The sequence below is a fragment of the Macaca nemestrina genome, chromosome 9 (genome assembly GCF_043159975.1).
Source record: "Macaca nemestrina isolate mMacNem1 chromosome 9, mMacNem.hap1, whole genome shotgun sequence".
In the NCBI taxonomy this organism is placed as follows: domain Eukaryota; kingdom Metazoa; phylum Chordata; class Mammalia; order Primates; family Cercopithecidae; genus Macaca; species Macaca nemestrina.
This window is the reverse complement of record NC_092133.1, coordinates 11,638,606-11,666,445: the sequence shown is the minus strand read 5'-3', so window position 1 is coordinate 11,666,445 and position 27,840 is coordinate 11,638,606. Positions and strand designations below refer to the sequence as shown.

Genomic DNA, 27,840 nt, shown 5'->3' with positions numbered 1-27,840 from the left:
TGCAGTTCAACAGTCACGGTGCCTGACTCTCTTGTACACCAAAATCAAGGGGCTGAGCCCCTCAGCTGTGTTTGGCTCATTATTCTGGATGGGGCTGAGGTCCGGGGATAATAGAGAGCAAGAAGCCTGGGCGGCCAGGCTCCCAGGTGAGGCTTTTTGTAGGTTTTTGTGGTTTCTTGTTTGTTTTTGTAGGAGATACCTCGGAGGGTAAAAGGAGTGCACTCAGTAGCGTTGTAACCAAACCAAAGCTTCAGTCACTCACCACTTGTAGAGTCCAATTAACAAGAGCTACAGGAGTTTGAGACTAGCCTGTGCAACATGGCAAGACCCCTGTCTCTACTAAAAATACAAAAAATTAGCAGAGTGTGGTGGTGTGCACCTGTGGTCCCAGCTATTCAGGAGGCTGAGGTGGGAGGATCACTTCAGCCCTTGGGGGAGAGGAGGCAGAGGTTGCAGTGAGCCAAGATGGCACCTCTGCACTCCAGCCTGGGTGACAGAGTGCGACCCTGTCTCTAAAAACAAATAAACACACAAACCAAAAAACAAGAGTGAGGGCTGACATGAAAAAGTGACTTTTTATTCCAAAGCTTAGCTTAGGGGAAAAAGTACAGGCTTCTCTTTTTGAGGGCACTGCTTTGGTTTTGGGGCAGAAAGCAGGGACTTTTAAAGGGGGGACTTTGCATGCACAGCAGGCGGGCAGGGAGCGAGCAGGTGGGGGACCACTGGGCTCACTTCAGTGCCTTATCCACCAGGCAGTCCAGCTGGCACAAAACTAGGTTCTAAGGTGGTCATTGTCTTGAGATGCTCTCCAGGTGGGAGATAGTTCCGTCGTGGGCGTACTTGAGGTTGGAAATTGACAGCTGTCTCTTGAGGCAATTTCCTGGTGGGAGAGCTTTCTGGCTCTGGAGCTTCTAAGTGAGCACATAGTCAGATAAGCTTGTCCTATAGGGAGTGTCTGGTGAAGGGAAGGTCAAGACTCTAAGGTTATAATTGCATTTCTAAAGAGCTACGTAGGAAGTGAGGAACATGAGAAAAGGAGAGAGAAAAGAAGAAGAAATAATAGTTAAAACCATTTTCTTTCTCTTAGAAAAATGGGGTACTTGGTTACAGCATCATAGCATTAAGGGACATTGAGTTTTGCAGGTGGCGGGATGCGAAATGGCTTAGAAAGAACACGGGGGAGTGCACAAGGTTCCTGACTCTATTTTGTGTTTTTTGCTTTTTTTCTGTTTTGTTTTGAGACAGAGTCTCACTATGTCAGCCAGGCTGGAGTGCAGTGGTGCAATCTTGGCTCGCTGCAACCTCTGCCTCCTGGGTTCAAGTGATTCTCCTGCCTCAGCCTCTGGAGTAACTGGGATTACAGGCACGTGCCACCACGCCTGGCTAATTTTTGTATTTTTTAGTAGAGATGGGGCTTCACCATGTTGGCCATGCTGGTCTCGAACTCCTGACCTGAGGTAATCCACTCACCTTGGCCTCCCAAAGTACTGGGATTACAGGTGTGAGCCACCGTGCCCGACCTCCTGACTCTATTTTGAAGCCATGATCTTCTGGGCTTGTGGAAGGAAAATCAGCCTCCCCTTGAGAGAGTCGGAACCTGGTAGGTTCTCAGAGGACAGCTGGTGTGGGTAAGGTGGGAAGGTTAAGGGTCTGTTCTGTGATGATCCCGGGATATAAGGGTTCAGGCTGCTGATCTGAGTGCAGAAAAAGGTGTGGGAATTGGAAGGTGGGGGTGGAGACAAGGTCAGATGAGGCAGCAGGGTCTGTGGCGGCCTGAGATGTGGTGTTGGGGGACAACAAGTGCCTGGGAGGACTGGGCCTTCAGGAAGATGAGGGAGGCAGGGAGGTAGGCACAACAGGACCTCTCCTCGGAGCCTCTAGGCAGTGAGCTGGCAGTTTATTTCAACAATATTTGCTTTTGACACTTTTTGACAACAATTAATTGTTGCATTAATTACAAACTGATTTATCTTATTCAAGAAGTCCATTTTAATAACATCACTGTAGTCTTACCTTCGTATCCTGTGATGTCTTGTTTTATCAGCACAAATGCTATTGAAACTCTGAATTTTAGTGGTAGGTTTGGGTTCTGTTCTCGGTTCCTGAGGGAAGAGAAGCCATTGACAAAGGAAAATTGCCACACTCAGCCTGAAACCTGTTCTATCCGCTAATCGGAGGTTCCTCTTACTGAGCTGGGGCCATGGAGCCTCAGCCCGGCCCCTTGTGGGTGCCTTTTGCAGCAAGCTGAGTCCTAGTTGTTACTCTTGCTTCTTCCTTTGGGAATGGACTCACTTAGGCCTCTTGGAGGCTGTTCTCAGGAGGCTCCAAGCAGCCTCCATTACTAAAGTACACTTGCACAAGTGAGATATTGCACCACCTGGTGGTTGGAAATGAAGAGAAAGCCATATGTATAACCACAGCTCTAAAGGGTGACTCGTTTGGGGAGTGGGAGGACACGGTCCAATGGGAAGTTGGGGGGAATGTCTAACAGCCAAGAGGAGCATCACCTGTCCCTGAGAGTGTCAGGGTCCTGGCTTATGTGTGTCCCTCTCCGGGAAAGAGGTGGTGGCGATGCTGTGATGAGAGCTGTCTCCACTTGACAGCCCTTCCGGGGGTTTCATGCATCATGACTTGTGTAGAAAGCTCTATGGTGAAATAAGGGCCATGCCAGCCCACAGCCCCAAATGCTGAAGGTGGGCTTCACAGTTGTTCAGTTCTGGAGAGCCCTACAGGGGACACCCGGGCTCCAAGCTCCACACATGTGGATTTCAGAAGGGAAGGGCAACCCTAACCCCTGCATTACCACTTTCTGGAGTTGCCCTTGGCCGTGCGACTGTCATGATTCCCATCTATGGCTCTGACCGTGTGGGGAGGAAGAAAAGACATTCAATCCTATCATTAGAATGATCTGACTTGAAAACATATCATCATTCAGTAACTCCATTCTAACACTTCTGTTGTCTGGGTGTTTCTGTAGCAAGTCCCAAAAAACATAATTTTCAACTCTAGAAACTGTGATCAATGCTATGAAGCAAGAAGACAGGTGCACAGACCCCAGACCTAGCCTGGGTGTCAGGGAAGGCACTCCTGGGGATCTGATGTTTGAGCTCAGAGCTGCAGATGAGCAGGAAGTAGGCGACATCAGAAGGACCTAGAGCCAGCTCAGCAGGCACGCCTCCCCCAGCGTGGGCAGGTCTCCCCCGGTCGGGTCCCTGCTCTGTGTACAAGATATGGCCTGGGTGAAGTTTGCTCCTGAAGGAGACCTCAGCACTGTGGACATCTGAGGAACAGAGGACCGGGAGGACAGGAGAATCTGTGTATGCGAGCCGTCCCCAGGGTCTGGTCATCAAGAAAGGCTGAGGTTGTCTGTTGCTCAGGCCCTGTGTGGTTATTGTTACTTTGCTTGACAGAGGAAAGTGCCATATATATGTGCACATCTTGTTTAAAGCTATGCTTGGTGCTCTAAGGTTAACTTGAAGGTTCCTTCTTTAGCTCTTGAGGAACTCAAGGAACTCAGCATTACAGCAGCATCAGCCAGTGCAGGACAGGCAGCATTTCCCGATACTCCACAGGCTGCAGGTGGGCATCTGGGCTGCTTTAACTGTGTTTAATGTGAAAGAAGTTGAGCAAAGAGCAAATTAAGCAGCAAGAATTAATTCAATCTTCATGACAGCAGAGAGTTTCCTTTCTTTCTTTTTCTTTTTTTTTTTTTTTTTGGTAATGAGATGGAGTCCTGCTCTGTCGCCCAGGCTGGAGTGCAATGGTGAGATCTTGGCTCACTGCAACCTCTGCCTCCTGGGTTCAAGCAATTCTCCTGTTTCAGCCTCCTGAGTAGCTGGGATTACAGGCACACGCCACCACCCCTGGCTAATTTTTTGTATTTTAGTGGAGACAGGGTTTCACCATGTTGCGCTGAGCTCAGTCTCAAACTCCTGAGTTCGGGCAATCCGCCCACCTTGGCCTCCCAAAGTGCTAGGATTACAGGTGTGAGCCCCAGCACCCAGCCTTGACAGCAGAGAGTTTCTTTACTGTCACCTGTCTGCTCCCACAGCCCCTGCTGTGGTGTTCCCCGAGCCCGGAGTTTTCACTGGCATAATTACTCAAGTGTGTAAATGGCAAGGCTCCAGGTTTTGGTCAGATGCATCTTCTGAATAAATGTGTAAAATGTTAATTTTGGGAGGAGCTGGGGAACTGAACTGCTGTTCTTTTTTTTTCTTCTTTTTGAGACAGAGTCTCACTCTGTCGCCCAGGCTGGAGTTCAGTGGCATAGTCTTAGCTCACTGCAACCTCTGCCTCCTGGGTTCAAGCGATTGTCCTGCCTCAGCCTCCCAGGTAGCTGGAATTACAGGTCCCTGCCACCACACCCAGCTAATTTTTGTATTTTTAGTAGAGATAGGGTTTCACCATGTTGGCCAGGCTGGTCTCGAACTCCAGACCTCAAGTGATCCACCCACCTCAGCCTCGCGAAGAGCTGGGATTACATGCTTGAGCCACTGTGCCCAACCTGAACTTCTGATTAACTGCTTTTGCTTTAAGCTGAGATAGCCACTGGGGCTCTTCATGAATGAGTTTTGAATCTGTTTCTTCTTTATACAATAACAACCAGCATGTACAATGTCTATGATGGTCTAGCCTTGTCCTTTATTTAACCTTCAGAACAACCCTGCAGTTATGACCCCCATTCTACAGATATGGTACTGGAGGTGTAGAACCCAAAGACTTACAGCTAAATAAGCAGTAAAGCTTGGGTTTCAGGACAATTGCACACAGCTTCCTGCCCGCTCATTCTTAAAGTAAACCTCACGCTGCTCTAGCATGAAAATGAGTGGATACGGGGATTCTAGAGGGCCAAAGGAAGTAAGGTTTATGTCTGCACTGTAGGTATAATGAGGTAAACATCGCAGCACGGTATAGGCCATCCTGACATGCCCAGCTCTTTGAATAAAGAGACTCTCCCTTTTATTTGTACAGTTGTTGTTTACAAGGCATTCCTGTCACCCACTGAGGTAGGGAAGGGCAGAGATTGGGGTCCCGTTTATTGACGGAGAGAGACAGGCTTGGAGAGAGGAACTGATCTGACCAAGGGCACGTGGATTTGGGTTTTCTGACCTCATCCAATTCTCTTTAAATCATATTGTTTCTAAAATATTAAATACATACAGATCATCAATATTGGGTATGGTTTTGAAGCCTTTAGTCTGCCCCCTACAGACTGAAGACATCAGAACATGTCACCTCTTAAATCTTTGAGGTTCCTGAGTCCTTTTAGGGTAATGGCCACCACTTGTGACCCAAATACTTCTGAGGAAGGGAAGGCAGATATTGTTTATTAAATATCACTCATTTATTCACTAAATTCAAAATTCCGTGAGGGTAGTAGGAACCATGTCTCTCTTTTTATAATTAAGCTTCTCTCTCTCCTCTCTCTCTTCTCTTTCTGTTGCCCCGACTGAAGTGCAGTGTGCATTCTTGGCTTACTGCAACTTCCACCTCCCAGGTTCAAGTGATTCTTGTGTTTCAGCCTCCTGAGTAGCTGGGATTACAGGTGCCCGCCACCATGCCTGGCTAATTTTTGTACTTTTAGTAGAGACGAGGTTTCGCCATGTTGGCCAGGCTGGTTTTGAACTCCTGACCTCAAGTGATCTGCCCGCCTCAGCCTCCCAAAGTGCTGGAGAGAGGCTTGGGGAGAGGAACTGATCTGACCAAGGGCACATGGATTTGAGTTTTCTTTTTTTTTTTTTTTTTTGAGACGGAGTCTTGCTCTGTGCCCCAGGCTGGAATGCAGTGGCGCGATCTCGGCTCACTGCAAGTTCCGCCTCCCGGGTTCACGCCATTCTCCTGCCTCAGCCTCCCGTGTAGCTGGGACTACAGGCGCCCGCCACCGCGCCCGGCTAGTTTTTTGTATTTTTAGTAGAGATGGGGTTTCACCGTGTTAGCCAGGATGGTCTCTATCTCCTGACCTCGTGATCCGCCTGTCTCGGCCTCCCAAAGTGCTGGGATTACAGGCTTGAGCCACCGCGCCCGGCCTGGATTTGAGTTTTCTGACCTCATCCAATTATAGGCATGAGCCACCGTGCCTGGCCAACTTTTTACTTTAGAATATTTTCAGATTTACGGAAAAGTTGCAAAGATTGTACGGAGAACTCCCATACAGATGCTTCCCCAGCTTCTCTTAAAGTTAACATTTTACACCATGCCTGTTTTAGTCATCAGTGTCTACCCAGAACCTAGACTCAGCCCTTACTATTCATGAGGAATAATCATCAAAACACCCGTCAAACTCTATTCTGTTGTTTTCCATCTTTTAAAGGAAGGGTGAGGACTCAAACCCAGCTCCCTCGGACTTTGAAGCTTATTCAATTATTCTGCTCTATCATAATGTATCACATCAGAAAACATTCCGTTTGCGGAACGCTGAAATTCCACCCTGGCAGCCTTTCACTCGTTGGCCTGACAGAGTGCCTGCTAGGTTAGGCAGAGGTGTCCTCTGCAACCTGTATTCGTCAATCTTTTGTGCCCTCTTGGAGGTGAAGAAACATGTGGGATGATCTAGCAGAACTGGTGTGAGAATTTGCCTTCCCTTCACAGGGAAGATGGGTGGCCGGCTGGCTCTAGCACAGAGCATGTGTTCGTCCTCCATATTTGGCCAGTCTGGCAGTTGTTTCTGAAATCTGATTCCTAATGCCATGGGGATGACCTTTGGTCTACTTCCCAGCATTCACCTGCAGTCAGGCTGCTCCCAAGGAGCTTGTTCAAAGAGGGGGCGACTTGGGCAGACACTGTGGTCATGATCTAACCATGTTAATGAAGCATGGTTTAATTAACTCTATTGGCATGACCAGCGGGCAGTGGTCTAGAGTGATGGAGCATTTAAGAGGTAAGTGGAATTTTTTTTTTTTAATGGAGAAATGCTTTAGCTCCTTACAAAGTATATTTTTTAGGACTGGAAAATTGCTGTAAATGTTTAAAGATTGCTTTAAAATAGACTCCAGGCTCTGGAGTGTTCCAGAGCCAACGAAAGACTGTTTGTTTACTCAAGCAATGGCAGCAAAGGAAAGATTTGAAGAAGCAACTGGGCAAGTCCACGTGTCCTGTAAGGCTTGCCAATTGTTTTTCCAGGCTGTGATTTGGAAGTGTAAAGAGTAACTTTAGAAATGCATGCTGTTTTGCAGTGACGCCTGCTGACACACAGGTCCTTTGGAATCCAGTAAGCAGTAGAGCTTAAGACTGTCTCTAAGATGGGGAACAGGAAGAGGGACTCAAACACACTAGGAAATGTGGCAAAAGAGAGAGCTCCCAGGGCTGAGGGTATGTCCTTCGATTTGCAGACGTGACCACCAGACTAAATAAGAATAATCTATTTTTCATACATTCAACAAATATTTATGGACTGCTTCTTCTGTGCCAGGTGCTATTCTGGGCATCAAATCTAGGCTCCTATACCACATTATTCTCAAATGTTCAATTGCTATAGTTCCTTGGAGTGTGGCAGCAAAATAGCAGTGACCATAAAGCAATGAATTCCACTGTATGGCGAAGCAGCATAAGGCAGGGACAAGAGCACAGACTCTGGAGCCATACCATCCTGGTCCAAATCCTGGCTCCACCACTTCCAAGCTGTGTGACCTTGGGCAAGTGGCTTAACCTCTCTGTGCCCAGTATTCTTAGCTGTAACACCGGGCTCTAAGGATTGAATGAGTTTAAATATGTAAAACACTTAAAAGAGCAGTACTTGGCACATAGAAAGTGTTCATAATAATTAGGTTGCTGTTGTTGTAGCAGAAAGAGTGCTATGTAAATGTTGGGTGTCAGTATTCTTGTGGAAAGAGCATTGGACTTCAAGGTGGGAGACTTGCAGAGGGCAGAAGGCAAGCCTCTCTGTTTCTTATCTGGAAAATGGAAAACATGATTTTACCTGCCCAGTATAGCTCACGGGGATTTTGTAAGAATCAGATGGATGTCAAAGAGCTTTGAAAAGTGCAATGTGCCATTCACACAGAGTTTTGTCGCTTTTAACTCCATCCAGATATGTTTCTGTTGGGGAGAACTAGTGTCATTCTTGCAGATTAGCTTTCTATTAGAAAAAGAAGTGGGCTGGGCGCCGTGGCTCATGCCTGTAATCCCAGCACTTTGGGAGGCTGAAGCAGGTGGATCACGATGTCAGGAGATCAAGACCAGCTTGGCCAATATGGTGAAACCCCATCACTACTAAAAATACAAAAAAGTGGTGGCAGGTGCCTGTAATTTCAGCTACTTGGGAGGCTGAGGCAGGAGAATCCCCTTGAACCCAGGAGGCAGAGGTTGCAGTGAGCCAGGATCGCACCATTGCACTCCAGCCTGAGCGACAGAGTGAGACTCTGCCTCAAAAAATAATAATAAAGGCCGGGCGCGGTGGCTCAAGCCTGTAATCCCAGCACTTTGGGAGGCCGAGACGGGCGGATCATGAGGTCAGGAGATCGAGACCATCCTGGCTAGCACGGTGAAACCCCGTCTCTACTTAAAAATACAAAAAACTAGCCGGGCAAGGTGGCGGGCGCCTGTAGTCCCAGCTACTCGGGAGGCTGAGGCAGGAGAATGGCGTAAACCTGGGAGGCGGAGCTTGCAGTGAGCTGAGATCCAGCCACTGCACTCCAGCCTGGGCGACAGAGCGAGACTCCGTCTCAAAAAAAAAAAAAAAAAAAAATAATAATAATAATAATAATAAAAATAATAATAATAAATTAATTTTTTTAAAAAAAGAAAGAGAAGTGGAGCTGAAAAGGGAGAGAGGCCTGCTTTTTTTTTTTCTTCTTCAAAGACAAATCCAAGCCCTTGTTATAGTCCGTCTGCCTGAGGAGATGCAGCCCGTGGTCCCTTTCTTCCCCGGACTCGGAGCAAAGATCTGTCTCCTTATGCCATCTGTTGTTTGCATCTGTCTGGGCTATTATTCGTCTTCTTTCCAGAATTACTTTAAATAAATTTTGCTCATGGAATACTGGGCACGAGATTTATCTGTTAAATTATTTGCAGAATATTTTACTGTAGGTCATCTGGTGATTGAAAGGGGGGCCTGGCCTCAGGTGTTAGGAGCTGAGTTTTGCATGGCAGTCAGACAAGTAGGAATTGGGTTAAAATTTCAAAAATGCAGGACCCTGATTAAAAATGCCACCCACTCTGTATTGTTAATCTTGAGTTATTATAGTAAAATGTGAGAATCATGCATCTAAAGGTTTATAATTTATAGATAAAGAGTCTTGGCCGGGTGCGGTGGCACCTGTAATTCCAGCACTTTGGGAGGCTGAGGCGGGCAGATCACAAGGTCAGGAGTTTGAGACCAGCCTGGTCAACATGGTGAAACCCCGTCTCTACTAAAAATACAAAAATTAGCCGGGTGTGGTGGTGGGCGCCTGTAGTCCCAGCTACTTGGGAGGCTGAGGCAGGAGAATCACTTGAATCCGGGAGGTGGAGGTTGCAGTGAGCCGAGATGGTGCCACTGCACTCCAGCCTGAGCAACAGAGCGAGACTCTGTCTCAAAAAAAAAAAAATAATAATAATAATAATAATCTTTCTCTGAAAATGAGGATTATAGTGTGAACTTATAAGGTGATTTAAAGTTTCCATGGTCTTGACATTGTCCTATGGGGATGATTGTCTTCCTGGATGCACAGATCAAGAGGCTGGGGTCCCTGGGGCAGGGCAGGGGAACTCATTAAGGGAATGGCTCAGCCAGCAAGGAGGTCAAGCCAACCCTGGGTCAGCAGCCCCCTCTCGTGTGAGGAATCATCCCCAGCTCTCTCTGCCTCCTTTGACACCACCCCATGGAAGGGGTCAAGCGGAGACGCCCTGTCCTGGTTCTGGGATCAGAGATAATCGGTTATGTCTAGATTCCACTGCTGTGTGGTCTTGGCCCAGTTACTAAACCTCTCAAAGCCTCAGCTCTAAAACAGGGACACAAATATCCATCTTTCTCTTAAGACAGTTGTGCAAATTCAACGACATAGTTCATGGAAAGATACTGGCCCAGTGCCTGGCCTTAGTAAGTGCTCAGTAACAGGAACATTTATTGCTGTTGTTTTATTTCCCCCCACATTCTGTCTTTCAGCTAAAATGAAGGAACATTTTTGCATTGTAGTATTCACGTTAGCACTAGAATGTATGGGTGCCTGAGAGATGAAGCATCTTTATGTTTTACCTTTGGACACAATGGGATGAACACAGATAGCCAGCCACTCAGAGAAATGCACCAGGTAGGGGAACCCTAGCCAAAGCTAGCTTGCGCTTTGGGCTGGTGTCTGAAGGCCAAAGACTACAGCCCATCCAACAAGTCTGACGGTCTCAAGAAGTCCCCAGGTGCAGACTAGGCAGATGATTTGCTTTCACATATCCTACAGAAATGCCAAGATTAATTTACAAAATCCATAGGCTAGAGGTTGGTAGAGTTTGATGGGTGGGGACCCTCCCTTCCTAGGGGACCTTGGGGGCTGTCTGCTTCACCTCCAGGCAGAAGCCATAGCTACTATCCTCCTTGGGTGCCCTCTGTGTTCACACCCCTGCAGCCATGGGACTGGGGTCAGTCTCCCTAGACCGTGAGCAATGTAAGGGGAGGAAAGGAGCCTTATTTTTTTCACCTCCCCTTCCTTCCTCCCTCCCTCCCTCCCTCCTTCCCTCCCTTCCTTCCCTCCTTCCCTCTCTCCTTTCCTCCCTCTCTCCCTCTTCCTTTCTTTTCCTTTCCCCTGTTTGTTTCTGTTTCTGTTTTGTAGAGATGGGTTTCACCATGTTGTCCAGGCTGGTCTTGAACTCCTGGGCTCAAGTAGTCTTCCCACCTCTGCTTCCCAAAGTGCTGGGATCGCACGCATGAGCCACCGCACCTGGCTGGGGAAGCTGTTTCTAATTCACACAATGGCATTGTCTGCTTCCAGGCCATGCATTTGGCCCAGAAGAGTGCCACCTTATGATTTTCACAAAGGTGCCCATGGGCTAGGGAAAGTCTGTCCTACAGATTTGCACTATCTGCTAGATTTAAGCAAGCTAGAAAGAAATGAGGTCTTGCGCTATCTTCAAATGTGTGTTCCACGTAACATGAGTTCTATAAGATGTTAAACTGTGGTACATTAACAAAGAGTCCTGTGGTCAAGAAATTCTGGCGAACTCTGAGTTAAAATTCGGTAAGTTATTCTGCTGTAGAACTCAGAATCTTGACTATGCTAATGTGCGTTGTGAATTTCTAAAAGAGGCCTATATTATGTAGCACTTGTCAAAGGTGTTTGACCAGGGAATACTTTGTTTTCCTCCAAGCTGATCTGGTGCAGCTCATCTGGATGAGAGGTGGACCGGGGAATGCACTCTTAGTTGCTAGTGACAGAAATTCAGCTTGTACCCACTAAGGTGAAAAGGGCAATGCATGCGGCCTCATCATAGAGCCCCCAGATGGCTAGGGCAGAATGAGGCTTTGGCCCCAGCGGGGCTGCTCCCTCTGCCTGGCATCTCAACTTTTCTCTGCCTGCAGGCTCTGCTGTCTCTTGCTGTGGCAGCTTCTTCCACCACAGCTGGAAACGGCTGCAGGTGACTCCCGCACTCACCTTCTATAGAACGCCCCCACCAGAACTGCCCTGGTTCTTCAGGGAATCCCATAGAAGATCCTGGCTTGGCCTGAGTCTCATGTACACTCCAGTGGGCAGGGACATGGGGCACTATGACTGGCATTTTCCATGAGAATCTCAGGGATGGAGGGTATGGGTGGAACTGTTCTTAAAAGAAGGCAGACCTCATCCCAGAACAAGGGGTGCGTGTCGTTTGGGGTGGGGGCACAGGGTCACGGCTGGGGAAACAAAATGAAAGACAGTCACTGCTTTGGGGAATACGGCTTGGGGCTTACAGAAGCCCTTCCCCTTCTTCTGATTTTTATATTACACAAAAATAGCATCATTTAAATGAGGTTTTTTTTTTTTTTTAATCTCATTTCTGTCCTATGATTTAAAGTTTTGACTAAGCCTTATATTTTTGCATCCTGGTTTTAAAAAATCAACTAGTCTGTAGGAATATGGTTTATAAAAACAACAACAACAAATCCACTAACAGTGGACAAGCTTATCCTGGAGTGAAAGAAAAGGTGGCCAACTCTCAGAGGGGTTAGGATCCCAAGTGGTTGGGTCCGGATTTCTAAGGGTTCGTCATTTTCTTCTTCCAGTTAGTTTTTTTCCCTAGGTTTCCAGCTGCATTCTGGTATGTGAAGCCATTGGTGTGGAGGGAGGAAAGTGTGTTTCCATCTCAGGAGTGCCGCAAACAAATTGGACACTTTCAAGTCTTAGTTTAAATGGCTCCACGTCTCCTAGGGATCTAGTGACCCCAAAGTGTGGTAGGTGTCCCCAGTTTTGGTTTTCTACTAAAGCATTCAGTTGGAACTGCTACTGCTTGTTTGACTTTGTTTCTTCCCCACTGGATGAGAGCAGCAGCCACCTTTGCTTTGCTCCCTATATATCCTCAAGGCCTAGCTCAGTGCCACACATAGTAGGTGCTTCGTTGGATGGCAGAGGAAGTGAACGACCTTATCTTGAATGCTGTGGTGGGGGCTCTGGTGATAAATGTTTTTCTGTTTTCAGAGACTCCTATCTGATTTCCTTTCCAATTTCTCTTTCTCCTGGCTCAGAGGACTTCATCAGCTCAGACTCCAAGGTCCACACAGCCACCGGGGAATAGTCAGAATATAAAAAGGAAGCAGCAGGACACGCCTGGAAGCCCTGACCACAGAGACGCATCCAGGTAGGAGGCCAGCTCTGGAGGACTGATGCAGCCCAAGGCCTGCCCTGCTTATTGCCTGCTCCAGCATTAGCTTTGCCCCATTTGCTTTGGAAACTGGACGCTTAAACCCACGATATCGTCCCCAGTGGTGAGACATTCCAAGCAGTGGTTCACAGACCTCTCTGTGACTGGCTAGGCCTGCATGATTGAAAAGTTCATCCTGATTTCCTGCCCAAAGATGAAATTAGTAATTATGGACTTCCATTCCAGCCACACTCCAGAGTATCTTCCTTGTCAGAACTTAAAATGGAAAACATCAAGGGTTCCCAGGGCTTTATCAGTGTCTAATCTGTGGCTAAGTGGAGTCTGTATCCCAGTGTGGTGGCTGTTGCGGGCACTGGACCATGAAACAGAGGACTGAGAACACAATTACCAAAGCCACCCGAGCCCTTCGTCCCAGGGAGGCTGGTGGATGAATCCCAGAAACCAACTGTGGCAGTGGGATGTGGTGGCCCATCAGTCACTGCCTTTTTTTTTGAGATGGAGTCTCATCCAGGCTGGAGTGCAGTGGCACGGTCTCGGCTCACTGCAACCTCTGCCTCCTGGATTCAAGTGATTCTCCTGCTTCAGCCTTCCGAGTAGCTGGGATTACAGGCGTCCGCCAGCATGCCCAGCTATTTTTTGTATTTTTAGTAGAGACGGGATTTCACCATATTGGCCAGGCTGGTCTCTAACTCCTGACCTTAGGTGATCCACCCACCTCAGCTTCCCAAAGTGCTGGATTATAGGCGTGAACCACCATGCCTGGCTGGTCACTGACTCTTGTTAAGAGCCACAGCCAGGCCCTAGGGCTCCCTGCCGGGGCTCTCTCCTGGGCCTCTCCCCTTTTGGCCCCACACTCATAGTTTTAGGGGATGCAAGCAGTAGTCCAGCAGACTCGAGCACCTGGTGTCCAGCATGGACACTGGCCAGGCACGCTGGGGGCACTTAATAACTGCTTGTGGGTTCAACTCACAAACAGGCTGTGAATTTGGTCAGAAAAACCCTGAACAATTGGAACCCAGCTCCCAGGAGTCTATCATGACGGGCCCTAAGGGAAACAAATGAACAGGAACTCTATGGATCAAAAATGCCAAATTGAATGATAGGCCCCTGTCATAGACAATGAAGCTTTGGCTCACATGCTACTTCACAGCTTTGCAAAACCTTGAGACTCAAAGTGACTTTTTTTTTTTTTTTTTTTTTTGCTTTGGGTAAATAAGAGCAACCCCTGGTGGCAGGAATTTCCATGCCTGGGGCATCGTTTTCTGGGTGGCTTGGGCTATGTGGCTTTCCAGAGGAAGTACTTGGGGCATCTTGGCAGGAGCTTTGGATTTATTTAGGGAAATGGCAATCAGATGGGGCAGAGTGTTTTTTGCTGAGGGAATCAGAATGATGCCTCGAACAGCACCTTTGGTCTGTATTCTCTGCTGAAGATGGTGCCTCCTGTACCTCCCCAGACCCCCGTGGCTGTTCCATTTCCATGAACTTTTCATCAGGGTCACAGGACAAAGGTTTCAGTCTTTGATTCTACTGAGACCTCTAACTTGGCTGTGGATGACTATGGAACTAGTGAATGGATTTGTCTTTTCTGGAATCCCACACAAGTGAAGCCACTCTGGCTAAGGCCCAGGGCCCAGCTCTTCTTTCCCTCTTGGTGAAGTCCCGGGATCTCCTAAGAAGCCTGGGAATTGCTCGAGGCCTGTGTCACAGCTGGACTGAAGAGTAGCAGCAGCTCAAATGTCTTTTCTTGCTTGTTCCCCGGCTTTAGTCGATTATTATTCTTCCCTTGAAGAATTGCCTCTCAAAGGCAATTCTGCCTCCCAGGGCAGCCATCCTTGGGACTCCCCTCTCCAGAGCCTGGTGCATTGAGGCCATCATCCATTCCCTCCCCAACCCCAGAACCTTCCCTGTGATGCCAGTGACCACACTGCCCCTCTGGCCGAGGGACTGTGCTGCTTCTCCGCCACCATAGGCAGGAGGAAATCTTTGGTGAGGCTTTGGGAGCCCCATGGCCACTTTCTTGAGCAACCTCCCTGCTCATTTCCCCTCTGAACCCGAGGACATGGTCTGGAAGTAGAGAGGGACTCTCAGAGGTTCCCCACTGTTCAGGGCCCTTTCTCTCTACTCTCAGGTGCATTGGCCTTGAGGCATCTGTCCCTTGGCCTCATTGAACAACCAACATTTTCTCTTCAACGGATGTAAGTTTTTAAAAAAGGTGGGAAGAGCCATTCACCTGCAACTCTCTGTTTTCTACTTGGAAAAACGCTGCAGTGGCCACCTGCTGGGCATGGAGTAAGGGAAGAATATAGGGAGAATGCATATGTGAATATTTCTAAAGATTGCCCCTCTGCCCAGGCATTATCTCCACTCTACATATGAGGAAACTGAGGCTTGGAGCATGATGTAATCTGCCTTAGAGGTAGAAAGTCCATTGTTTCTCCTCGAGGCTCTTCCCTGTCTCTGAATCATGCTAGAACATGGGGTTTACTCATCCCCAAAGCAGGTAAGTTCTTCAATAGGAAGAATGCGGGGTCCCATCAGTTCAACTGCCTTGCTTTCCGGTTGCCACGTGGTGGCGCTGTTGTAACTTAACCCAGCATAGTTCAACTGCCGGGAGTCTGGGAGTTGCCTCCCTGATGACCATCCCTGCACAGGTCCCTGGGTTCTTGAGGGAGAATGATCCCAGCCTCCTAGGGTGAAGCTCAACCCCAGTAGCATCTCTTTCTGCTCAGTAGTCTCCACACCAGTACAGCTGAGGTACCAGTACAGCTGATGCCCAGTCTGGAGTGGTCCCTGGTCCGCCCTCCTTGGATATCACCAACCAGGGATTGAGCAGCTTTCTCCTTTTAGATCCTTAAGACACAACCAATTTTATCATACAACTTTTTGCCAGATAATGGAGCTATTAATATTAGGTTGTACCAAGGAAATTACCGTTTAGGTAGGTCAAAAATCATTGGACATTGGCCATTTCCTGTGCTTCCATGTCATACTTGCTCCTTCTTCCAAAAAAGGGTAAGGGCAGTGTTTCGAGATGATTGGCTTTTCTCAGGGAGTGAGAATCAGGCAGGGAGTGACCTTCAGTGATTCCTAGCTGAATTCCTGGCGCCTTTGGTTACTGACCACAGTGCTTAGGCTCCCAGGCAATGGTAATTGACACAAGACCAAGCAAATTTTCCAAACAAGGCTTTGTGAGGGGCTTATGTTTGAACACAAGGGAGATAACGCCCGAGCAGAATTCTCCAACTGGCTCCCCGAGGACAGGTCTTTTTGGTGTTTTAAGAAGGGTGGACTGGGCGTGGTCACTCACATCTGTAATCCCAGCACTTTGGGAGGCCGAGGTGGGCGGATTGCCTGAGCTTAGGAGTTTGAGACCAGTCTGGGCAACACGGTGAAACCCTGTCTCTACTAAAATACAAAAATTTAGCTGGGCGTGGTGGCATATGCCTGTAGTCCCAGACCCTCTGGAGGCTGAGGCAGGAGAATTGCTTGAACCTGGGAGGTGGAGGTTGCAGTGAGCTGAGATCGCACCACTGCACTCCAGCCTGGGTGACAGAGCCAGACTCTGTCTCCAAAAAAAAAAAAAAAAAAAAAGGTGACATGGCATGAATAAGCATGAGGTATGGGAACGTCGTTACATGTGTGGGGTAGAGCACAGGGTGCACAGGCACAGTGAAAGAACGTATTAGGTCATGTATTGCATGATCAAAAAATGGCAGATATGGAGCCATAAAAAAGAACGAGATCATGTCTTTTGCAGGGACATGGATGGAGCTGGAGGTCATTATCCTTAGTAAACTAACACAGGAACAGAAAACCAAACACTGCATGTTCTCACTTATAAGTGGGAGCTAACTGATGAGAACACATGGACACATAGAGGGGAACAACACATACTGGGGCCTATTGGAGGGAGGAGGGACAGGATCAGGAAAAATAACTAACGGGTACTAGGCTTAATACCTGGGTGATGAAATAATCTGTACAACACACCCCCATGACACGAGTTCACCTATGTAACAAACCTGCATTTGTGCCCTTGAACTTAAAATAAAAAATTTATAAAACAAAACCCCAAAAATGGCAGATAAGCCCCATCTGGGTGGGAATTTTAGTATTATAATGAGCCAATGGGTGAAGATGGGTGATTCTTCTGGACTTGTGCATATGCGGACAATAGAGTTAATTCCCTTGAGTAAGATGATGGTGGAATGCTGCTAACCTTAGCTTCTTCAAGGTCTCTTGGACAGCGGGGATGGCACCAGATGGGGTATGCAAGGTCTGGTAGAGTCCTGGTAGGGGCCAAGTCTCGTCCATACCCTGTCTCACTTTGTCACTGAATGAAGGAGAGTGGAGTTTTAGCTGTTATCTGATGGTTCTCAAACTTGAGTGGGCACCAAGATCACCTGTAAGGCTGATAAAGACACAGATTGCTAGGCCTCGCCTCCAGAGAGTCTGATACAGCAGGTCTGTGGTGAGGCCTGGGAAGGGGCATTTATTTTCCTTTTTCTTTTTTTGAGACGGAGTTTCGCTCTTGTCACCCAGGCTGGAGCGCAATGGTGCGATCTCAGCTCACTGCGACCTCTGCCTCCTGGATTCTAGCAATTCTCCTGCCTCAGCCTCCCAAGTAGCTGGGATTACAGCTGCTTACCACCATGCCTAGCTAATTTTTGTATTTTTAGTAGAGACAGGGTTTCACCATGTTGGCCAGGCTGGTCTTGAACTCCTGACCTCAAGTGATCCACCTGCCTAGGCCTCCCAAAATGCTGAGATTACAGGTGTGAGCCACTGCGCCCAGGCGGGAAGGAGCATTTCCAACAAGTTCCCAGGTATTAGTGCTGCTGGTCCAGGGACCACACAATGAAGACTGCTCCTTTCTACCACGCAGCTGTGTGACCACCTCAGCCCAGTGCTGTTGGGGCTCAGAAGAAGCCTTCCCTGAGAGCTGGAGTGGACAAGGAGGGTCTCCTGGCAGGGGTGGAGGGAGCTAGAGTGAAAAGGGCAGGCTCTAGAGGTCATTCCAGGTAGGGGCAGAATTCCTGAACTGGACCTCTTTAGGGCTGAGCAGGAAGTGAGTGCAGACCGAGGTGGTGACGTTCACTGAAAACAAGATATGAAGAGTGGCGCCACGTTGAGGAGAATCTGTCAGTCAGGTGAGAGTTGAGATTTTATCCTGAAGTTAACAGGAAGCTAAGGAAGTGCTTTGTGGTTTGTATGCTTTTAAACAAGGGCTGGGCACAGTGACTCACACCTTTAATCCCAGCACTTTGGGAGGCCAAGGCGGGTGGATCACGTGAGGTCAAGAGTTTGAGACCAGCCAGGTCAACCAGGTGAAACTCTGTCTCTACTAAAAATACAAAAATTAGCCGGGTGTGGTGGCACGCACCTGTAGTCCCAGCTACTGGAGAGGCTAAGGCAGGAGAATACCTTGAACCTGGGAGGCAGATGTTGCAGTGAGCTGAGATCATGCCACTGCACTTCAGCTGGGCGACAAGAGTGAGACTGTGTCTCAAAAATAAAATAAAATTAAATTAAAAATAAAACAAAATAAAATAAACAAGGGCTTATGCATACCAGGAAAGTGTTCCAAGGATAAAGGTAGGGGCACTGACTGGTGCACCTGGAGGAGTAGAGGCTGGAAGGGGCACTAGGGGATATTCTTGCAGTAGAGGAATAGTGGCTGGAAGGAATCCCAAGGGGGAACCCACAGAACCCGGTGACTACCTGGGTGTGGGCAGAAGAGGTGGAGTCAAAGAAAAGGAAAATCCTAAGCCCTCCATCTGGCTGAACAGACTCCCTCTCGGCCAAAGGGATCCTAAAGAAGCCTTAAAAACTAAGTTTGGTCGGGCGCGGTGGTTCACGCCTGTAATCCAGCACTTTGAGAGGCCGAGGCAGGCAGATCACCTGAGGTTGGGAGTTCAAGACCAGCCTGACCAATATAGAGAAACACTGTCTCTACTAAAAAAATAATAATAATAAAAAAAATAAAAAATTAGCCGGGTGTGGTGGCAGGTGCCCGTAATCCCAGCTACTTGGGAGGCTGAGGCAGGAGAATCTCTTGAACCCAGGAGGTGGAGGTTGGGGTGAGCCAAGATCACGCTATTGCACTCCAGCCTGGGCAACAAGAGTGAAACTCCGTTTCAAAACAAAACAAAACAAAACAACAACAACAACAACAACAAAAAACTGAGTTTGGAACCCTGACAGGATGGAGGTCAGACAGCCTTCCCATACCCGCTCCTGACAGGATGGAGGTCAGACAGCGTTCCCATCAACAACAACAACAACAACAACAAAAAACTGAGTTTGGAACCCTGACAGGATGGAGGTCAGACAACCTTCCCATACCCGCTCCTGACAGGATGGAGGTCAGACAACCTTCCCATACCCACTCCTGACAGGATGGAGGTCAGACAGCCTTCCCATACCCGCTCCTGACAGGATGGAGGTCAGATAGCCTTCCCATACCCGCTCCTGACAGGATGGAGGTCAGACAGCCTTCCCATACCCGCTCACTCACTAGCCGATGTTAGACTTCCTTTCCTAAGGGTTCAACAGAAACTAGCAAACCAGCCCTTTTGAAAGACTTGTTCCACCACTGGTTTCAACCAGATCTCCTTCCCTTTTTTGGTTTCGACACAACAGTTGACCAGCATTCCTTCCACATAAGAGACCACCCACCATGGAGTGGTTCGGCTCCCTGAGTGCCTTCACGCCCTCTGTGTCACCTTTTAATGTATAGAGCCTAATTTTAATGCATTTAAATGTTGTCTCCACCTCAAAGTAAGCATGGGGTGTAACATGTCTGTTTGCTTACTATGAATGCACGCCCCTCTTCATGAATACTCATAGCTCTTCCTATAATCTGTTGAATGTGTCTACTTAGACAGCCTGTTCAGCATAAATTCTTGTCTAAAGCTTCCCTACCTCGAGTGCCTGCTTCGGCTTCTGCTGCAAAGTGCGAAAGTGCTTCTGTCACTTCCCAGCCTGAGGGATGGATGGCAAGCCTGCAGGCTGCAACCCTTTATTATTTATTTATTTATTTAGAGACAGAGTCTCACTATGCCGCTAGACTGGAGTGTGGTGGCGCGACCTTGGCTCACTGCAACCTCCACCTCCCGGGTTCAAGCGATTCTCCTGCCTCAGCCTCTCAAGTAGCTGGGACTACAGGTGCGTGGCACCATGCCCAGCTAATTTTTGTATTTTTAGTAAAGACGGGGTTTCACCATGTTGGCCAGGATAGTCTTGATCTCTTGACCTTGTGATCCACCTGCCTTGGCCTCCCAAAGTGCTGGGATTTACAGGCATGAGCCACCGTGCCCGGCCAGCTGCAACTCTTTATAAGAAATAAGCTTTCCTCCCCAAGTTTATGAACCTCATGATTCTTCAATTGACAAGAAGATGCTAAGGTTCTGGACCAAGAACCCAAAATAAAGATCCAACATTAAACACTGGGAGATGTAAAGCAAGAGCTAGGCCATGCATGAGCCACTGTGCCCAGCCCCGTCTGTTTTTTGTTGTTGTTGTTGTTGTTGTTTTTCTTTTGTTTTTTGAGACAGAGTTTCGTTCTTGGTGTCCATGATGGAGTGCAGTGGCGTGATCTCTGCTCACTGCAACCTCTACCTTCCAGGTTCAAGCCATTCTCCTGCCTCAGCCTCCTGAGTAGCTGGGATTACAGGCGCCCGCCACCACGCCCAACTAATTTTTTTTTTTTTTTTGTATTTTTAGTAGAGACAGGGTTTCACCATGTTGGTCAGGCTAGTCTCGAACTCCTGACCTTGTGATCCACCCGCCTCGGCCTCCAAAGTACTGGGATTACAGGCGTGAGCCACCACGCCTGGCCTCCACCTGTGTTTTTAATAAGCACCCCAGGTGATTCTTCTGAGCAGAGAAATTTAAGGAATGGTGAGCTATTACCAGGACCACTTTATCAGAATTGCCTGGGATATCAGTTAAAGTACCTATGTCCTGAATACCCTCCTGCCCCCTTGAAGAGTCTGAGCCAGCAGCTTTGGGATAAGACCCCTATATCTGTGTGTGTAAATAAGAATCCCATGAGATTCTCATGAGAAAGCAAGTTTGGGAGACACTGACCAGGGTTTACCCCCAGGCCAACAAGGATAGCTAACTTTTGTTTGCACTTTGGATAATTCGCATACAGACTCATTGCCCCCTCTCCCATTCGCTCCTCTATTTTTTTTTTTTCAACAAGTATTTATTGGGCACCCATTCTGTGCCTGCTGCTAGGTGGTGAGGATGCAGCTGGCATCACGCACCAAGGGGGGTCTGCTCGGATGGATAAATACACTGTAGTTGAGGAGTTAGACATCGAGCAAGGAAACAAATAGAACAGAGACACTTTTGGGTGGTATGGAGGCTCTGAAAGATGCCCAGCAGGGTGTCAAGCTAGAGGGTAACAGGGAAAGTGGCTGCTTTAGATTAGATCTGTCGTTCTCAAAGTGGGGTTTCTGACCCGGTGGCCCCAGCATCACCTGGGGATTTGTTAGAAATGCAAAACTTTGACCCCACTCCCACTCACTGAACCAGAAACTCAGGGTGGGGCCCAGTGATGTGTGTTTTAACGAGCCCAGGGATTCTGGCACCCCTAAGGTTTGAGAATCACTAGATTAGATGGCCAGAGAAGGAGGTGATATAGGAACTGAGTCTGGAATGACAAAAAGGAGGCAGACATGGAAGACCTAGGGGATCAGGCATTCCAGGTGGAGGGACAGGCCTTGCAAAGGGCTTGAGGAGGAAGAATTCTTTAGAATCCTCTAATGAATGCTTTAGAGGAATGGTGACCATTGAGGCAGTGAGAGATGGCCAAGTGGGCAGGGGCCTGATCAGTTAAGCCTGGACCCTGAAGGCCATGGTGAGGAACTTGGATTTCCTTCTGGTGCTGAGGATGCAAGCAAGACTGCGACCAGGCGGTCAAAGAAGGGGCCCAGGTAGAGCCCCAGGCAGAGCCCCAGGCAAAGCCCCAGGCAAGATGTAGTAGTACCTGGAACTAAGGCAGAGTTTCTCAAGCTTGTTTTTATTGCCACTCACTCCTGGCTGCCTGCAAGGAACTTAGAGACATTTATTCCCCATTGCCCTTCCCTCTCCGAGAAAGTTCAGTACCACAGGAATGCTGTATATGTTTCTGTGCTATGGCCTTTGAGGCCACAGACTATTGTAATGTCTAAGGCTCTTTTCACCTCTCAAGCACCAATTTTCACCCCACCTGGGGATAGTCTTGGCCCACTGAGAGTGCATGGACTGAGATGAAAACCAGTGAAGGTGGAGAAAATGTGAGCAGCTTTCCATATTTTGGATATTTTGGAGCTAGAGATGCCAGGACTTGGTGATAGATTGGCTTTAGAAGGAAGGAGAAAAGAGGCCAGGTGCGGTGGCTCATGCCTGTAATCCCAGCACTTTGGGAGGTCAAGGTGGGCAGATCACCTGAGGTCAGAAATTCGAGACCAGCCTGGCCAACATGGTGAAACCCCGTCTCTACTAAAAACACAGAAATTAGCTGGGCATAGTGGCGCATGCCTGTAGTCTCAGCTACTCAGGAGGCTGAGGCACGAGAATCACTTGAACCCAGGAGGAGGAGGTTGCAGTGAGCCAAAATCACGCCACTATACTCCAGCCTGGGCAACAGAGACTCCATCTCAAAAGAAAAAAAAGAATGGAGAAAAGAAGGGAGGAAGATTCCTGAAGCTTTGGCTTGAGCAACTGTGCAGGTGGGATCATGTGCTGAGATGTACAAAACACTAGGCTCAGGTGTGTCTGCCAAGTTCCATGGCCACAGACCTGGGCTCCAGGAGGAAATCCTACAGGCACCAGGTGAAGTTGGCAGGACAAAGTGCCGACCATCACAGACCCGGGCTTGTGCTGGGGGAATCCCAGGAAGGCTTGGCATCTCTGAGAGAAAAGCAGAGTTCTCCTTTCTGCTTCGGGGACAGCTCATTTCCTGCTCCATGCCCAGCTCCTTAGCACCCCAGCCTTTTTGGGGGGCAGGTGTCTTATTCGATTTAATAAATACGGGCCCACTACCCACTACAGGTCAAGCTCTGGGCTGGACTAGAGGTACAAAGATGAGCAAGATGTCCAGTCCAGTCTAGAGAAAGGCATGCAAATGAATAATTCTAGAACAAGCTAAATGCCCTAGGTGGGGTTCTCTGGGAGCACAGGGGCAGGGAGACAGGTACTGGCTCTGCTGGGGAGAACCAGGAGAGGTCTCCAGGGGAGGTTTCTTGGGGCTGGGTCTTCAAAACTGAGTAGAAGTAGAGGATTATGGGGAAAAGACAGTCCCAGGCAGAGAATAGCTGTCCTTATTGTAGATCCACAGGAAACAGAATTTAAGAAGAACTAGACACATAGACTTTACGACATTTCAGAGCTGCTGCCGCTTTTTTTTTTTTTTTTTTTTTTTTTTTTTTTTTTTTTAGGTAGAGTTTCGCTCTTGTTGCCTAGGCTGGAGTGCAATGGCGCGATCTTGGTTCACCACAACCTCTGCCTCCCAGGTTCAAACAATTCTCCTGCCTCAGCCTCCTGAGTAGCTGGGATTACAGGCATGAACCACCACATCCGGCTAATTTTTTTTTTTTTTTTTTTTTTAATTTTTTAGTAGAGACAGGGTTTCTCCATATTGGTCAGGCTGGTCTCGAACTCCTGACCTCAGCTGATCCACCTGCCTCAGCCTCCTAAGTGCTAGGATTACAGGCGTGAGCCACTGCCCTTCGCCCAGAGCTTCTTTACATCTGGGAGATAGGAGGTGTAGCATAATATTAAGCTCAACCTCTTGGCTTTTTCAGAAGACAAACTCCTAGTTAGAACAAACATATCTTTGGTGTGGATAGCAGCAGCTATGGGGAAGGGTTTAGAAACATGGTTTGAAAAAATGAACTAAATGGGCTTTAAATGGAAGGCCAGGATGTTTCTTACTCCTCCCTTTCACTGCCATTTGTGGAATCGGTCTGCTGCAGGCTGGGCGTTGGGCCTAGGGTTACACACATCACCTCACCTGGCAGCTCTGTGTGGATGGCTGTAGATGACCCAGGGGGGCCATATGAGGAAAACAGGGCTCAGAGAAGTTAAGGAAATTGTTTTGGGTCACACAGAAAGTGGCAGGGTAGGGACTAGAACCCCGGCTGGTTTGATTCACCTGAAACGCGGACTCGTAACTAACTCTCACAGGTGTGTTTTTCTTTTCTTTTTTCTTTTTTTTCTGAGACGGAGTCTTGCTGTGTTGCCCAGGCTGGAGTGCAGTGGCCTCATCTCAGATTACCGCAAGCTCCGCCTCCCGGGTTCACGCCATTCTCCTGCCTCAGCCTCCCGAGCAGCTGGGACTACAGGCACCCGCCACCACGCCCGGCTAGTTTTTTGTATTTTTTAGTAGAGACGGGGTTTCACTGTGTTAGCCAGGGTGGTCTCGATCTCCTGATCTTGTGATCCACCCGCCTCCGCCTCCCAAAGTGCTGCGATTACAGGCGTGAGTCACCGTGCCTGGCCTACAGGTGTCTTCAGGTATTTGTGTTCTGGTCTCCATAATTAGAAAGTGAACCTTGGTCAATCCTTAACATTTAATTTTCCAATAAACAGGGTCAGTTCTTAGCAGAAAAAAGAAAAATCAGAAAGATCTGAGCTGTGTTTTGCACATCGGCCGGGGCCAGCTGTTAGGGACCGAGCCCTGTGTTTCCCAGGCGGCCTGCTCTGTTCCTTCCAAGCTTGGGTGGACGCTGAGATCAATTCCCAGGCTCCTGCCCAGCCAGGGTGTGTCCGGCAGAGCCGAGAGCGGCCTCCGCCCCTCCTCGTCCTGCTTCTGACTCATTATTTATCTTTGGCAGGAAGTAAACACAGAGAGGAGAGTGGGAGGGAGAGGAGGAGGGAGCTCCTGACTTTCGACACAGGCTGAAAAGGAAGATCATGTGCTGAGTTAGGTGTGTGTCTTGTTTTCTGCTCCTCTGGTTTCAGTAGAGCATTTGAGGCTTTAAACAACAGGGGAAGAGCAGTATTTTTCCATTATGAGATAATACCCGTTTATTGCCGTTTATTGCAGCAACCTGGAACACAGCGAAGAGTGCAGAGTGGGGAGGAAAAAAATCACCAATGCCCCTACCATATGTGGACAAGGGCTTTCAAAATGTTAGTGTTTTCCTTACACTCTTCTGTTTTTTTTCTAGTTCCTTTCTTTATTGACTGTAAAATAGCTATATTTTGTTAGGTGGTATATTAAGTGTGCATATATATTATAAAAAACATACAAATTATATATTATACATATGTATTATACAAATAATATATAATATAATATATAAATTATATATATTATATATACACACACACCCCTATAGAAATGTGTGTGTGTGGCCGGGCGTGGTGGCCTACTCTTGTAACCCCAGCACTGTGGGAGGCCGAGGCAGGTGGATCACTTGAGGTCAGGAGTTTGAGACCAGCCTGGCCAACATGGTGAGACCCCGTCTCTACTAAAAATACAAAAATTAGCTGGGCATGGTGGTGCATGCCTGTGGTCCCAGCTACTTGGGAGGCCGAGGCAGGAGAATCGCTTGAACCCAGGAGGCAGAGAGGTTGGAGTGAGCCGAGATCGTGCCACTGCACTCCAGCTTGGGCTACAGAGCGAGACTCTGTCTCAAACAACAACAAAAAGTGTGTGTGTGTGTGCATGTGTGTGTGTATAACTTATATATATGTATATGCGCTTTCAAAATAATATGGCTGGGCGCGGTGGCTCACGCCTGTAATCCCAGCACTTTGGGAGGCTGAGGTGGGTGGATCACAAGGTCAAGGGTGGATCATCGAGACCATCCTGGCAAACACGGTGAAACCCCGTCTCTACTAAAAATACATAAAATTAGCTGGGCGTGGTGGTGGGCGCTTGTAGTCCCAGCTACTTGGGAGGCTGAGGCAGGAGAATGGTGTGAACCTGGGAGGCGGAGCTTGCTGTGAGCCCAGATCACACCACTGCACTCCAGCCTGGGCTACAGAGCAAGACTCCGTCTCAAAACAAAACAACAACAACTGGACTATTTTCAGAACAGTTTTAGGTTACCAAAAAATCGTGTAGCTAGTACAAAAGAGTTCCCATGCACCCTTCCCTACTTCATACAGTTTCCCCTATTATTAACACCTCCCATTAATATGGTATATTTGTTTCAATTAATGGGCCAATATTGATACATTATTATTATTAACTAAAGTCTATACAGTAAGTTCTCACTCAGTCTCATTAATAGGTTCTTAGAAACTACAATTTTAAATGAAATGACGTATAATGAGACCAGTTTTTTTCTCATCATTATACTGAAACTATTGAACAAAACCACATTATTGGAGAGCCTACTCTACATCTGTTTGCTCAAAGTTGCAGTTTCCAAGAACCACTGGACAACATTGAGGACTTAACTGTCGTTTACATTAAAGTTCAGTTTGTGTTGTACATTCTGATGGATTTGACAAATGCACGATGTCATGTATCCGTCATTATATTAGTTTCACTGCCTTTAAAACCCCTTAGGTTCCACCCATTCCCCTCCCTCCATCCTCCCACATTCTTTGGAATCACTCTCTTTTTAGTGTCTCTATAGTTTCTTTCTAATTCCTTTTTTATTGGTATCAGATACATACCGTGAGTTGTCTAAATTTGAGAGCTTGATGAATGCTTATACTCCTATACACCTGTATTATCACACCCAGTTATAGATCTAGGTCATTTTCATCATACCAGATTGTTCTCTCTTGTTCCTTCCCAGTCAATACCCCTTTCCAAGAGTAAAACTATTCTGACTTCTATCACCATTGATAGGTTTTGATAGTTCTTGAACTCCATATAAATGGAATCAAACAGCATATATGCTTTGCTGTCTGGCTTCTTTTATACACGGACACTTGTTGATTTTTAAAATTGTTTTTCATTGTGGTAAAAGGGCAGAACATAAAATTTACCATCCTAACCATTTCTAAGTGTACAGTTAAGTGGTATCAGTTATAATCACATTGTTGTGTGACCAGTGTCTTTATAGTTTATTAGGTGAGAAGCTGGCATCATTGATTTGAGACCTTTTTAAAACATGGGCATTTTGGTGCTATAAATGTCACTCTGAGACCTGTTTTAACTGCATCCCACAAATTATGATATTTCTGTTTTCATTTTCATTCTGTTCAAATACTTTACAATTTCCTTCTTTCTTCTTTTACTCATGGACTATTCAGAGATGTGTTATTGTTTCCAAATAGTTGGGGATTTTCCAGATATCTTTTTTTTTTTTTTGAGTTGGAGTCTCGCTCTGTTGCCCAGATTGGAGTGCAGTGGCCGGATCTCAGCTCACTGCAAGCTCCGCCTCCCAGGTTTACGCCATTCTCCTGCCTCAGCCTCCCGAGTAGCTGGGACTACAGGCGCCCGCCACATTGCCCAGCTAGTTTTTTGTATTTTTTTAGTGGAGACGGGGTTTCACCGACGGGGTTTCACCGTGTTAGCCAGGATGGTCTCGATCTCCTGACCTTGTGATCCGCCCGTCTCGGCCTCCCAAAGTGCTGGGATTACAGGCTTGAGCCACCGTGCCCGGCCCCATATATCTTTCTGTTATTGACTTCTAATTTAATTTCATTGTAGCCAGATAGGATACTTTGTATAATTTGAATCATCTCAAATTTATGCACAGAATATGGTCTCCCTTGTACATGTTCCATCTGTACTTGAAAAAAAATGTTATTTTGCTATTATTGGATGGTATTTAAAAAGTGTTTAAAAAGTGTTAATTAAGTCAAGTTGGTTATAGCATTGTTCACATCATCTGTATCCACACTGATTTTCTATCCACTTGTTCAATTATTGAGAGCGGTTTGGAAATACCAGACTATAATTGTGGATATGTCCATTACTCCTTTCAATTCTACCAGTTTTCGCTTCTTGTGTTTTGAAGCTCTGTTATTAGATAAAAAATTTTAGAATTTTTAATCTTTATTTTAGAATGTATAAAATTTTAGAATTTATATGGATAAATTGAATCCTTTATCATTATAAAATTATCTTCTTTATGCTTGTAATATTTTTTGCTGCAAAATCTACTTTGTGTTAAA

General features: G+C 47.3%; 1 protein-coding gene and 1 long non-coding RNA gene across 24 annotated transcripts in view; one reads left to right on the top strand and one right to left on the bottom strand.

Annotated features, from left to right (window-relative positions):
• The window catches only part of LOC105469783 (transforming acidic coiled-coil containing protein 2), a 263,440-nt gene that overhangs the window by 46,102 nt on the left and 189,498 nt on the right, over positions 1 to 27,840 (top strand). For 22 of the 23 annotated variants that reach the window (XM_071069017.1, XM_071069000.1, XM_071069016.1 and 19 more), the window contains one exon: positions 12,626 to 12,738. In XM_071069017.1, the coding sequence (XP_070925118.1) occupies positions 12,626 to 12,738 (113 nt within the window). Of the gene's footprint in view, positions 1 to 10,134; positions 10,227 to 12,625; positions 12,739 to 27,840 lie in introns of those variants that run through there. The other variant, XM_071068997.1, reaches the window with a different exon arrangement.
• Positions 818 to 15,131, bottom strand: LOC105469787 (uncharacterized). The gene is made up of 3 exons (XR_980080.3): positions 14,993 to 15,131; positions 2,014 to 2,102; positions 818 to 955 (listed from the first exon to the last, which is right to left on the bottom strand). It is a non-coding gene; the product is annotated as an uncharacterized lncRNA (long non-coding RNA).